This window comes from Heterodontus francisci, chromosome 1 (assembly GCF_036365525.1).
Source record: "Heterodontus francisci isolate sHetFra1 chromosome 1, sHetFra1.hap1, whole genome shotgun sequence".
Classification (NCBI taxonomy): Eukaryota; Metazoa; Chordata; class Chondrichthyes; order Heterodontiformes; family Heterodontidae; genus Heterodontus; species Heterodontus francisci.
Window position 1 is genome coordinate 103,786,256 of NC_090371.1, and position 15,081 is coordinate 103,801,336.

Sequence of the window (15,081 nt, forward strand, 5' to 3'; positions counted from 1 at the left end):
AATTCCTAGACTTGAATCTAATTAAACTGCATATGACTGCCTCCCCATCTGTGAAGAACTAGCAGCCTTTTGCTACAAGGACACAAGCTGCTGAAACTTTGAAGCAAAGAGAACCCATAGGGGGTCTCTCTCTCTCTCTCCAGGTGATCTTGGGGGCATTCAATGTTTGTCTGCTGGCTGGAAAAGATCGAAGACAAAGACCCCTGGGAAGAAGGCCACCTGCTCGACTGTCTCCAAGAACATCTACCAACCAAGAATATCAGAGCTCCAGACTGAGCAAGACAACAGCTGAATTACCAGACACAATAGACTGTATTTTTTTTTATTTGTTCTGGACTCTAATCCAACCCAAACTATCCCTCATCACTCTGTAACCTATGTGTGTGTGAGAGAGAGAGAGAAGGAGAGAGTGTGAAAGTGTAACGCAGTTTATTATCTTATTTAGGTCGAGTTTTTGGTTAAGTACAATAAACATCTTTCTTGTTTAAACTCAAGAAAGCCGGTCCGATTGGTTCTTTTATGATCAGAACAAAGGTAAATAGTTAAACACTCACTGAAGTGGTAAGCACATTCACTGTTTTAAAAGGAATAACCCTGCAGTGGTCAAACAAGGAGAAGAACAAAAGGAGATCCTTGTGACCCCTCCTAACCTGATCGTTACACCTGTTTACTTAAATGTCTCTTTATCTATCAGTCTTCAGTTTTGATGAAGGATACACACTGAAACATCGCAACCTTTTTTTTTTACAGATGCTGACTGAATTGCTGAGTATTTCCAGCATTTTTTATTTCCCATAATTTGTAGTTTCCTTTTCATTTTGTTAATAGTTTGTAAACATTTCTTAAGTAAATAAGACTGCGGTTAATTATGTTCTTTACTAAACAACCAAAAGCACTTCTCTAAAATACTTAATTATTAAATTTCAACTAAAGTCGAGTTCCACTTAGGTTTATGATGTATGGAAAGCAGATAGTACCAGTGTATTGTGTCCCGTGAAACTATTCCAGAGTCTCATGCGATCATCTGTGCCAATAGTTAAAAGGTGGAGTCCATCACTAGTAAAGCACAGACCATTAACGCGTCCATTATGAGCAGTATTTGCTGTCAAAGAAGAAACAAAGTAGGATAAAGTCCATGTTTTTAAATATTTCACCAATAACTATAATAGAAATTATGGTATTCCTTAAATTCAGTGCTACGTTTTGAAGGACTAACTTTGATGAGCATCAACACCTGAATCCAATAACCCTTCTTTCCTCTTTTTAGATGCTGATGGATTCAACGTATATTTCTAGAATTTTCCTTTTTTAATTTAGATTTCTAGCATTTGCATTAGCTTTTTCTTGTTTCTCTAAAGAGGTCACACATTTGATCCCCAGCTAATTAGCTGATCCCAACCTGGGAAGTAGTAAGATTGCTACAACTGGCTTCAGTCTCTGTGGGCTATGAGAAAAATATATAGGAGGAGTCCTATCACACCCAGAGGCCACTGCTGAAGAGTCTGTATGTGAACATGTGACAGGAGAAGACTGGGCTCTGCAATGATGCCTCATGTGGTTGAATAGACCATTGACACGAAGTTCAAATATGAAGTGTAGTAACTTGGAAAACCAATATGATTTACTAGTGGAGCTCCATGCCAGCAAGCCACCCAACTACAGGAACAAAAAGGGTCCAAGTAATTAGTAGCTAATTAAAAAGCATCAGGAGACACTTGAACAGGAATAGACCATTCAGCCTCTCATGAATTTACACAGTCACTTGTCCGCTCTATAGGCCAGATATAGGGTTGGTGCTGGGGTGGGGAGGGATGGGGGGGTGGGTGTGGAGTTGGTGGCGGGGAGGTGGAAAGGACTTGCAGGAAAAGGAATAACATGTCTTTCAAGCAAAAATTTTACAAGATTACCTGCCTCTGAAGAAGATTTGGCGATTTCACCATTGTGCTGGTCAAGCACAATTAAACTCCCAGTAGCTTTTCGTATATCCCAGATCCTAACTTTGCTATCGGCACTAAGTAAAAAAGTGATTAAAAAAACATATTTTAGTAAGAGACAGCAACAACTTACTTTTCTTGAAATCACTTCCAGCAAAGTAGAAATAAAACACAAAATGTTCTATAAATTTTAGTGTAGGTCAGATGGTTTCACAGGTCGGTACAACATCAAGGGCCGAAGGGCCTGTACTGCGCTGTAATGTTCTATAAAAAAAAAAGGACCTTAGCTGATTTTCCCTTTCCAAATCCAGGGATGCTAAGGGCAATTGTAGCACTCCACTGTAGAAATCAACCAAAATTAGTTGACTCATCACAAACCAGGAATCCTGGCCTGAATGTTGTGCTAGTCACTGACTTAAACAACTGAAGCAATCACAGCAGCCCTCTCTGCTACTTTCTCAGTGGTCTAGATGACTCAGTCCTCACTGCATAGATGAGCTGAGCCATCATGGGAGTCTCAAAGGAGATGGGGATTGAAATTGTGAAGACTCAGCTCACATTTTCACTAATTTTCTGAGATTCCTGAGCACTGGGAAAGCACTAAAATAACTCATTTATTTATATAAAAAAAGGTTCAAGACATTCATGGAAACTACTGAGCAACAAGTTGAACATACGTTGTAGGGAAAAATCTTCAAAATTATTTTGAGATCTAGTGGGTGAACACTTTGAAAAGTATAACATTAAAAGGAGTTCGGATAGAGGCAGTGTTTAACTAACCTGTTCCAGTTTTTAGGAGCAAGCCACACAGTTCCTCTTCAAAGACATTATCAGTGAGGTGAGAGTTACTGCCCTTGACATCAAGGCAGCATTTGACCAAGTATGGCATCAAGGAGCCCTAGCAAAACTGAAGTCAATGGGAATCAGGGGGAAACGCTCTGCTGGATGGAGTCATACCTAGCACAAAGGAAGATGATTGTGGTTTTTGGAGGTCAATCATCTCAGTTCCAGGACATCACTGCAGGAGTTCCTCAGGGTAGTGTCCAAGGCCCAACCATCTTCAGCTGCTTCATCAATCATAAGGTCAGAAGTGGGGATGTTCACTGATGATTGCACAATGTTCAGCACCATTCGCAACTCCTCAGATACTGAAGCAGTCCAAGTAGAAATGCAGCAAGACTTGGACAATATCCAGACTTTGGCTAAAAGGTGGCAAGTAACATTCGCGCCACACACGTGCCGGGCAATAACCATCTCCAACAAGACAGAATCTAACCATCTCCCCTTGACATTCAATGGCATTACGATCGCTGAATCCCCCACTATCAACATCCTGGGGGGTTACCATTGATCAGAAACTGAACTGGAGTAGCCATATAAATATTGTGGCTACAGAGCAGGTCAGACGCTTGGAATTCTGCGGCGAGTATCTCACCTCCTGATTCCCCAAAGCCTGTCCACCATCTACAAATCTACAAGGCACAAGTCAGGAGTGTGATGGAATACTCTCCACTTGCCTGGATGGCTGCAGCTCCAACTACACTCAAGAAGCTAGACACCATCCAGGACAAAGCAGCCCGCTCGATTGGCACCCCATCCACAAACATTCACTCCCTCCACCACCGATGCACAGTGGCAGCAGTGTGTATCATCTACAAGATGCACTGCAGCAATGCACCAAGGCTCCTTAGACAGCACCTTCCAAACCCAGGACCTCTACCACTTAGAAGGACAAGGGCAGCAAATGCATGGGAACACCACTACTACCTGCAAGTTCCCCTCCAAGCCACACATCATCCTGACTTGGAAGTATATCACCGTTCCTTCACTGTCACTGACTCAAAATCCTGGAACTCCCTTCCTAACACCTCACATGGACTGCAGCGGTTCAAGAAGACAGCTCACCACCACCTTCTCAAGGGCAATTAGGGATGGACAATATATGCTGTCCGAGCCAGCGACATCCACATCCCACGAATGAAAAAAAATGAAGAAAAGGGAAAATATTGTATGTGTGGAATTTCAGAAAGCTCTGGAAAAGGTTCCATATTGGTTAATTATGGCTAAAGCAAGAGGAGGTGAAATATGGTTCTGGACAGAAAATAGGCTTAAACAAGCCAAAGTGACTCCTGACAATGCAGCGCATGCGCGCAGAGCAATCGCGGAAGTCATCAATGCGTGCGAACATTTGCCAACTTGCTCGGATGAATGCGCGCAGATGTCACTACACAATGATGCCCAAACCCCTCAACAGCTGCCTCCATTCCCCTGAACAGTACCCCGCTCCCTCCCATCATCTGCGCTTTAATCGCCACATCCACGCCTCGGCCGCTCACTTCCCCCGCCTTCTCTCAGCCACTCCCGGCCGCTTGACCCCCTCAGCCACTTGCTCCTGCTCTCGCCACTTCCCCCCCCACTCCCCCGCAGCCACATCCCTCCCTCGGTCGCCCGCTCCAGGCCTTGCCACTACCCCCTCACCACCTCAGCCACTCGCTTCCCCCGTCAGCCACTGCTTCCACCCCCTCAGCCGCTTGCTCCAGGCCTCGTCGCTCCCCCCCTCCCCGTCCGAAGGAGCGGCGAGCATCGAGGCGGGGACCGAGCATCGAGAAAACGGGCTCAGGAGGGAGCAGCAAAGAGAAGCGCGATGGCAGGGTAATGTTGGGGGTGGGATGGAGGCAACAATCGCAACTATTGAGGGGATTTGGGTTTAATTTGTTTTCGTCATAAATTGAGCAGCGCCATCTTTATAACTGGCAGCTGCTTGAGGCGTTGCAGACAGATGTTTCAGTAGATTATTTTTTTTAGATTAGATATACAGCACTGAAACAGGCCCTTCGGCCCACCGAGTCTGTGCCGACCATCAACCACCCATTTTTATACTAATCCTACACTAATCCCATATTCCTACCAAACATCCCCACCTGTCCCTATATTTCCCTACCACCTACCTATACTAGTGACAATTTATAATGGCCAATTTACCTACCAACCTGCAAGTCTTTTGGCTTGTGGGAGGAAACCGGAGCACCCGGAGAAAACCCACGCAGACACAGGGAGAACTTGCAAACTCCACACAGGCAGTACCCAGAATCGAACCCGGGTCCCTGGAGCTGTGAGGCTGCGGTGCTAACCACTGCACCACTGTGCCGCCCCAAGATGAGCCAAATGCAGCCAAGATGAGGCTGCATTTGCGCTTGTGCTAGTACTGTGCCACCTAGTGGTTGCGTTGTCAGCAAATGCAGCCTAAACAGGCAACCGGGTTCTCCTGTGGCTAGGCTGCTTAAACAGTGCGTTGCTGAGCCCTGCAGACAAGGAAAATCCGAGGCTTGATACCCAATCCATATTGAGTCGGTGGATCTCAGCAGGTTGGTGGTAAGGCTTTACAAGTGTCCTTCATGTTACAGAAGAGAAATAATTAGTTTGGGCGGCCATTCTGGATCGCCATCATGTGATAACTGAGGGAAATGAGTTTATTCAAATAAGGAGTGGGGAACAAATCTGGTAACCACAACTCCTTAGCTTAATACTCTGGGAAAAATTCTCATCTTCAGTCTGCAAATGAACAGCTTGAGAGTACATATAAAACTATGCTGACTGATTCTTATGTAAGTAATATGTCACACTTTACAAACCTACTTAATTTTAAAAAAAATAACAACTTGCATTTATATAGCATCATTAACATAAGACAACATCTTACAGAGAATAACAGAATAAAATAGGACACAGAGCCACATAGGCCAGGTGGCCAAAAGCTTGTCAAAGAGATAGGTTTTAAAGGTGCAACTTAAAAAAAAAGGAAGAGAGGCAATTCCAGAGCTTGGGGCCTTGGTAGCTGAAGACACGGCCAGAATTTGCGGAGTGCAGAGATTTGATGGTTAGGAAAGCAAATGGGATACTTGTCTTTATTAGCTGAAGCATAGAATATTAGAGCAGGGAGGTTATGATGAAACTGTATAAAATGTTAGTTAGGCCACAGCTGGAGTACTGTGTACAGTTCTGGTCACCACACTATAGGAAGGATGTGATTGCACTAGAGAGGGTGCAAAGGAGATTCAGCAGGATGGTGCCTGGGCTGGAGCATTTCAGCTATGAAGAGAGACTGGATAGGCTAGGGTTGTTTTCCTTAGAGCAGAGAAGGCTGAAGGGAGACCTGATTGAGGTGCACAAAATTATGAGGGGCATAGATAGGGTAGATAGGAATAATATTTTTCCCTTAGCAGAGTTGTCAATAACCAGGGGGCATAAATTTAAGTTAAGGGGCAGGAGGTTTACAGGGGATTTGCGGAAATTTTTTTTAACCAGAGGGTGATTGGAATCTGGATCACACTGCCTGAAGGGGTGGTAGAGGCAGGAACCCTCACAACATTTAAGAAGTATTTAGATGAGCACTTGAAACACCATAGCATACAAGGCTATAGGTCAATGCTGAAAAATGGGATTAGAATAGATAGGCTTGATGGCCAGATGGACACGATGGGCTGAAGGGCCTGTTTCTGAGCTGTATAACTCTATGACTCTATCTAGGGGGTTATAGGGAGGGGAAAGGCCACGAAATAATTTGAAAGAAGGATAAGAATTTTAAAATCAAAGCCTTGCTTGACCGAGAGTCAATGTAGATGAGTGAGTAAAGGGGAGATAGGAGAGGGGTACTTGGTGCGAGGAACGACACAAGCAGCAGAGTTTTGAATGACCTCAAGTTTGCAGAGGGTAGAACGCGGGAGATTAGTCAGGAGTCTGTTGGAATATTCAAGTCGAAAGGTAACAAAGGCAAAGATGAGGGTTTCAGCAGCATATAGCTGACACAAGGTTGAATTGGGGCGATGTTAGAGGTGGAATTAAGTGATCCCTCATCTTGTGGAAGTGAGCGGAAAGGCATGGCACTATGCTTAATGGGAAATATAGCCAAGTTAGGAATAGTAGCTTTGCTGAGCTTTGATTTTAAGTGGCAGAAACCACAATGAAATAGTTAAAAGTAAAGGCAGAGCGTGAGACTGTAAAGACTAGCCGACACTGGTAATTGCAAGGACATCTGTTCTTTATGGCCTGATTGTGTGACTCCCTGTGGTTTGGAACAAATGGACTCCTGTGAATCAAATGATGTCCATCCCTGTGTGAATGATAAGGAGTGCTAGGCCCGTCTTATCTTCGTGAGCTGCCACTACTTGTAGCTGCAGACTGCACAAAACACTCAGGAATGTAAACCTAATAGAGATAGCAGGATGCTCCGCAATTACTTGTCACAAGGTAGAGACAGAACTCATGATCCATGTAGGGAGTGAGACCAGAATGGTTATTGATGATTCCTATGCTCTTGCTAATTAACTTGCTTGTCCGCTTTCTTTTATCTTGCTGGTACAAAACAATATTTTATTAGTAACAAGTATGTATTGAGAATGGAGTGTATTGTTAACCTCAGTAACAGATGTACTGCATGTCACCACGTGGGTGAAGTCAAATTGTATCGCACTGATTGGTTAAACAAGGAGGTGTAGCATGAATCTTAATGTATAAACAGTAGTACCTGTATCAAAAACTTCACTTACTCTAGTGGACCAGACAGACTCTGGGTGGAGTCAGTGTCGTTGCAATAGAGTAAGTCAGCCGGCTAAATGCGCAAATAAAGTAATTGATTTTACCTACACATCCGACTCGGTATATTTACTGAACCAGACTGAATGCAAAAAGAACTCAGATTTACAATCTCAGGGTCAAATATATCACCAAGGTAACGAACAGTAAGCCCAAAGATGATGAACTAGCAGATGCAGTTGAATTTGCAAATGGAGTTTGACAAAATTCCTAATGTGAGATTAGTAGAAAAAGTGACTGTTCATGAATGGATGATGAATTGTCTGAATTGATGAGAGTTGGCTTAGCAATAGAAGACAGCGGTGATAACTGGAAATGCTCTGCCTTAGGGAAAAAAGGGATCTGTTCTGGGATCCCTCACGTTCAGAGTAATTACGAATGATATTGAAGAGGTATTTGCAAAGTAACATTTGCTGATGACACACAGCTTTGTGGGAAAATAACAAGTAGAAAGAATGATTAAGGGAAATTTTCATCTTCACAGCCTGGACAGTGAACTGGCAGAGCAGATAAGAACATAAGGACTTAAGAAATAGGAGTAGGTCATTCAGCCCCTCGAGCCTGGTCCGCCATTCAATAAGATTACGGCTGATCGGATTGCGGCCTTAACTCCACTTTCCTGCCTGCCCCCCCATAATCCTGGACTCCCTTGTAGATCAAAAATCTGTCCAACTCAGCCTTGAATATATTCACGACCCAACTTCCACTGCTCTCTGGGGAAGAGAATTCCAAAGATTAATGACCCTCAGAGAAGAAATTCCTCCTCATCTCTGTCGTAAAAGGGAGAACCCTTATTTTGAAACTGTGCCCCTTGTTCTCGATTCCCCCTCAGAATCTAACGCTTCAATAAGATCACCTCTCATTCTTCTGAACTCTGAGTACAGGCCCAACCTGCTCAACCTTTCCTCATAGGACAACCCCTTCATCCCCGGAACCAGCATAGTGAACCTTCTCTGAACCACTCCCTTAAATACGGAGACCAAAACTGTATGCAGTACGTTAGGTGCAGTCTTGACAATGCCTTGTACAGTTGTATCAAGACTTCCCTACTTTTATTCTCCATACCCTTTGCAATAAACGCCAACATTCCATTTGCCTTCCTAATTACTTGTTATACCCGCATGCTAACTTTTTGTGATTCATGTACAACGACACCCAGATCCCTCTGTAGCACGGCGTTCTGAAGTCTCTCTCCATGTAAATAATATTCTGTTTTTCTATACTTCCTGCTAAGGTGGACAACCTCACAATTTCCCACATTATACTCCATCTGCCAAATTTTTGCCCACTCACTTAACCTATCTATATCTCTTTGCAGATACTTTGTGCCCTCCTCACAACTTGCTTTCCTACCTATCTTTGTATCATCTGCAAATTTGGCTACAATACAATTGGTCCTTTCATTCAAGTAATTAATATAGATTGCACTGATCCCTGTGGCACTCCACTAGTTACAGTTTGCCCACCTGAAAATGTCCCATTTAGCCCAACACTCTGTTTCCTGTTAGTTAGCCAGTCCTCTATCCACTGTAATGATCGCAGCGGGAGAAGTGCACATTTTTTTTCTAGTTGCACTTCTTCACAGGTCACAACTTGTATTTAAATGTTTACCCAGTTACCGATACGATCAATCATAGACTCATCCCAGAGTAAAATACACCAACCAGATTTCTTTAATAAACAACAAAATTATGGAAAGATGTCAGTTGTCCGTTTTTAGTTTGGCATCCCAAATACGTGTAGATGGCTGTCACTGGGATCTTTCCAGAACAGTTCCTTTCAGGCGACATTGAGGATCAGTTTGGCAGGCACTCCAGGAGAAATGCGCCATCAGGGATTTCTGGCAGGCCTTTCAGGAAGAATGCAGCATCAAGGGTTTCAGTTATCACACTGAATACGCAGGGTTTTTTTCCACAGAGATGGAAAAGCTGTTAGGCTTTACAAAGTGATGGAAAAGGCTGAGCTGAGATTTTGTCCTTGGCAAAGTTGATTTTTTAAACCTGCTTTCAAAACACTGTTCACACCCCAAACTGACTGTCCAAAGCAAAACCAAAAACAATATCTCAGGAGTCAAGCCTCCTGACCCTTATAAATCTTGACCTGTCACTTCTCCAAAAAGCCCCTGCTGGGCATTTATCTGAAGACAGGTGACTTCCAGTATGCTTTGTTTACAAACCAAGTCCAAAAGACATTCCAATGACCTCTTTTTATAAAAAAAATGAAGTCCAGCATCTATGGAATCCTTTTCAGTTTTAAAACCCAAGTCCTCAAAAAAATTTAACAAAAAATAGAAGCACTTTCGTAACACCATGCTAATATATTACTCCCAACACCATGAGCTCTTATCTTGTATGGTAACCTTTTGTGTGGCACCTTATCGAATACCTTTTGGAAATCCAAATACTACATCTAGTGGTTCCCCTTTATCCACCCTGTTTGTTAGATCCTTAAAGAACTCGAATAAATTTGTCAAACATGATTTCCCTTTCATAAAATCATGTCGACTCTGCCTGATTGCATTATGATTTGCTAAATGTCCTGCTACTACTTCCTTATAATGGATTCTAGCATTTTCCCCAATGACAGATGTTAGGCTAACTGGCCTATAGTTTCCTGCTTTCTGTCGTGTTGTGTACCCCCCACCCCCCCACAACCACACCCCACCCCACACCAACCCAACTTTCTTGAATAGAGGTGTTACAATTGCGGTTTTCCTATCTGCTGGGACCTTTCCAGAATCTAGGGAATTTTGGAAGATTGCAACCAATGCATCCACTATCTCTGCAGCCACTTCTTTAAAAACCCTAGCATACAGGCCATTAGATCCAGAGAACTTGACAGCCTTTAGTCCCATTAGTTTTCCTAGTACTTTTTCTCTAATGATAGTGATTGTTTTAAGTTCCTCCCTTCCTTTTGCCTCTTAATTTTCTATTCTTGGCATGCTTTTTGTGTCTTCTATTGTGAAGACAGAAACATATTTGTCCAAAGTCTCTGCCATTTCCTTGTTTCCCATTATTAATTCCCCAGCCTCATCCTCTAAGGGACCAACATTTACTTTAGCTACTCTCTTCCTTTTCACATATTTGTAGAAGCTTCTTGCCAGTTTACTCTCATACTCTAGAGATCAAAATTCCAGATCTATAAAGGACGGGCGATTGGCTCCATCTGCTTAACACCCATGAGGTGAAGGTGAGAATTACCCTCTTTTATCTTCAGACAGATTTGCATCAATTATGGAGAAGAATTAAAATACAGCAGATGGATTCTTCTGCAGATAAATGTAGGGTAATTTATATACGATCAAGGACACGTTAGTTGGTGCGGTTAGACACTGAACCATTAGGTCAGCCTAAACGCTGTTGGTTTAATAACCTAAATGCGCATCAACATTAAAATGCTGCTACTGGTACCAGATGTGACTACAGAGGCAATAAGGCTGTTTCAGGAGGTGCTTCAAGAGGTGTTTTTCACAAGCATCTCAAAGGTAACAATGTTTATCTCCCAAGTAGCAGAGTTTTGTAATTGTTGCCTTGTATCAGACAAGATCAGGCAGCAGGCGTTTAAATTATTTTCCACAAAGACGCTGTCTCATCCTGAGGCTCAGTGAGATTTGTAATAGATGAATAGCACAGACTAGCAGAGGAGTCCTAAGAACATAACCAATTGGAACTGCAGTAGGCCATATGGCCCTTGAGCCTATTCCGCCATTCAATAAGATTATGGCGAATCTACTTCAACTCCAGTTTCCCAGCCTATCCCCATATACCTAGATACCTTTTGTGTCCAAAAATCTATCAATCTCAATCTTGAATGACAATTAAGTAGTCTCCCAGTAGAGGTCTCCTAGTATCCTGGGCACATTAGGTAGTCAACCAACACCATCAAAAACAGATCATCTGAACCTTCAACTCATTACAGTTTATGGGACCTTGTGTGCAAATTGACTACTGCAGTTTCTGCAGAACAACAGTGACCTCACTTCAAAAGTACTTTATTGGCTGTGAAGTGCTTTAGGATGGCCAGAAGTCATGAAAGATGCTAAATGAAGGCAAGTTCTTTATTTTCCTAGGAAGTTCCCAGGTATAATTCCTGGCTTGTGGTGAATCAACTGATATCAGCTAGGATGGTGGAAGGTTTAATGTAGGGATGTCCAATCTCTTTGCATGGGTGGTGGGAGTGGGCGCACATCACAATTTTTGTCCTACATAGGGGACCAGTGAGCTAATTTCAGAAAGATAAAAAGGAATAAAAATAAAAGACCTTACTATTAGTCAAAACAACAAATGTGCATTTTTGTGAAGCTTTAAATCAGAAGACTAATTTATTTATTTATTTTCTCTCTCCCCTCTGTGTCTATCTCTCTCCCCCTTTGTTTATCTCCCGTGTGTCTCCCCCCTCCCCTCTCTGCTCCCCTTCTCTGTGCCTCTCTCCACACGCCCTCTCTGTCTCTCTCCCTGTGACTTTCCCTTCTTTGTGTCGCTGTTCCCCCCTCTCTGTCTCTCCTCCCTTTCTCTGTGCAACAGAAACCCCACATGCCACTTGGAAATATTAACTTTGTCATATGGAACTTTACCTGAGACTTTTACTGGACATTATTACAAATAACTTTTAAAAAGAACAGAGCAGTTAAAGATGGTCATGCACGAATTTGCACTTGAAAAGCAAAAGGCCGACTGGAGACAGAGATGATTACCCAGTCTAGCCAGAACAATGGGGATGCTCTCTGATTAAATTACCTAGAATGGTTTTGTCAATGTTGATTGTCAAAAGCCATTGATACGCATGGACTTTGAAAGAGCCAAATCCTCCCTACCAAGCATGTTTGCACAGCTTGAGAAGAGAACTTTGTATTTCAAAAAATCCTTTCGGAAACTTCTGTTTCAAACACAAAAAGGTGGTCACATCACATGACTGCCTGTGGAACTCTGGGAGTTTGTAAATTGTGCCTCAGAAAGCAGACAGTAAGCGAACTCCAGGGAAGAAACCTCTCTCTCTCTCCAGCAATGTCCCAGGGAAGCCTCGGCTGCAGCGAAATCTCAAATCAACAGATCCTCACAGTCAGCAACAAAGAGGCCTTCCAGAACCAGAGAAGCAAGCCCAAATTGTGCACGTGGCCCTTTAATTTCAACTAAAGACACTGAGACTTGGGATTTAAATTCCATTTTTATTAAGGACTCTACTCCAACCTCCCAACTCTGTTTTTCCCCTCTGTAACCTATTTGTGTGCGTGTGCCTCTCGTGTGAATGTGAGCATGGATGCGCCGCGTAGTTTCGTAATTTTAACTGGTTTAGTGTGCTAATGTGAATAAACTTGCATCTTTCTTGTTTAAACTCGAGTAAACCTAACTAATTAGTTCATTTACAATTATAATGAGAGAAGCAGGAGCAAGTGTTCATTGAGGTGGTCAATTAAATCATTGTGTTAAAAAGATAAACCCCGTTGCGGTCAAACCAGAGAAGGGGTGAAAGGGGAGCCCGACATCCCTTCCTCACCTGGTCGTAACATCTGTGACTCTCCTCCCTGCTCTCCGTGTCCCCGTCGCTCTCCCTCCCTGCTCTCCCTGTCCCCGTAGCTCGTAGCTCTCCGTGTCTCCATCGCTCTCTGTGTCCCCGTCCCCCTCCCACTCCATGTCTCTTGCTCCCTGCTGAAATGCTTGCCTCAGTGAGTCAAAGCTTTTTCCTCTTATGAACAACTAGTTTTATGAATGCCCGTTAAGTTTCTACTTGTTCTTGAGAAGTTTTATTTTCATGCCTAAAGTTGTGGAGTCGAGGTTAGAATCAGATCAGCCATGATCTTCTGGAATGGGGGAGCAGGCTCAAGGGGCTGAGTGGCCTACTCCTGCTCCAAATTCATATGTTTGTATGTCCCTAGCACTTATTTCAGTGAATTAAACCTTTTTCTATTATGTACAAGTCTTTCCACAACTTGCAAAAAAAATCCGAGTAGTTCTTGGGACGTTTCGATTTTTATTCCCGAAGTGCTTATTTTAGGGGGCTGAACATTTTTCTTACATACAACTAGTTTTATAACTCGCTCCTCTCTCTCTGTCCTCCCTCAGCACCATGTCTTGCCACACTGCTGGCTGTATGCTGGCCCACCTCCTGCTCTCCACTCGGCCCCTCTCCCCCGCAGCAGCCATTCCCATTCCCACTCACTCCCTGAACTGTGAGAAAACAGCAGGGACAGCCGATCCCAGCACGTGCCTGTGCACCTACCCCGCCCAGGCAGCCCACTGTCAGGTAGTGACAAATCACAGACAGGCATCCACTGTCCATCAGACACAGGTCCTGTCTACCCACTCCACCTGATGTACATGTACAGGAGAGACATCAATCGAAGCCAAGTCACAGGCAGCCTGTTGTCAGTCAGAGGATTGGTGGGCTGAACTGAAACCTTTGGCGGGCCAGATTCTGGCCCACGGGCTGTATATTGAACAACCCAGTTTAACACGATTGGCCTCAGCTCCCTTGTTTAGGGGGACTGGGCAAATGGCCAGCATTCCACCCTCAAATTCTCAACTAGCAAACTATGAGGGTAATTCATAGCTGTGAGCATCAGATGAGGACAGGATGGTGCTTGGCTCTGACACCCTCACGATGAAATATTTTGCTTACATTCATCATCAGGGATCACTCAAGAGTAATGGTCACTTGTGAGGGTGCAGAGGAGATTTACCAGAATGATTCCATGGATGGGGGAATTTAGTTACAAGGTTAGGGTGGAAAAGCAGGGTTTGTTCTCCTTAGGACAAAGGAGGCGGGAGATTTTATAGAGGTGTACAAGATTATGACAAGCTTAGTTAAGTAAGACAAGGAAAAGCTGTTCCCATTAACAAATGGTACAAGGGCTAGCGGACACAGATTGAAAGTTTTGGGCAAAAGATGCAGGGGGAATATGAGGAAGAACTTTTTTACGCAGCGGATGGTAATGACCTGGAACTTGTTGCCCACAAGGGTTGTGGAAGCGGAGACGATCAATGACTTCAAAAGGAAGTTTAATAGCCACCTGAGAGAAATAGACTTGCAGGACTACAGGGATCATGCCAGGGAATGGGACTGACTGCACAGCTCAGTGGAGAGTCGGCATGGACTCGATGGGCGGACGGCCTCTTTCTGTGCCGTAAATGACGCCATGACTCTATATCAGAGGGTGCTTGACATCTGTGTGATATCAGGAGGACTAAATTTTGACCTCGTGCGATAGTGTCCTGAAGTCCTAATATGTTTTCCCAAATCCCAGATGGTTTAGTTGATAAATCCAAGATGTCGCAGACCAGGAAGGCTCCAGGTTTGAACCCTAGTCTGTGCCAAGTTAGTTTGATCTCATCTGGGGCAGATGTAGGGAGAATTGGACTGAAAGGGGCAAAATTGTCCACCAGACAGAAAACTAGTCACTCCTGCTGAAATGCACAAGCTTGTGACTATTCTGTTTTGATAGGTTTTAGCTCAGCTAAAATTCCTCATTTGAAAAGCCGTCTAAACTCATTGCATAGCCTCAAACATGAACAAGGGCTACTTGAGCAAAGAGTCAGAGGGTGGCTGCTGCCAGTAGAAT

At 43.7% G+C, this 15,081-nt stretch overlaps 1 protein-coding gene across 3 annotated transcripts in view; it reads right to left on the reverse strand.

Annotated features, from left to right (window-relative positions):
* ercc8 (excision repair cross-complementation group 8) overlaps positions 1 to 15,081 on the reverse strand; it is a 116,623-nt gene that overhangs the window by 48,941 nt on the left and 52,601 nt on the right. For all 3 annotated transcript variants that reach the window (XM_068033907.1, XM_068033898.1, XM_068033888.1), the window contains 2 exons: positions 1,908 to 2,011; positions 978 to 1,102 (listed from right to left, as the gene is read on the reverse strand). In XM_068033907.1, coding sequence (XP_067890008.1) covers positions 978 to 1,102; positions 1,908 to 2,011 — 229 coding nt within the window. The remainder of the gene's footprint in view (positions 1 to 977; positions 1,103 to 1,907; positions 2,012 to 15,081) is intronic.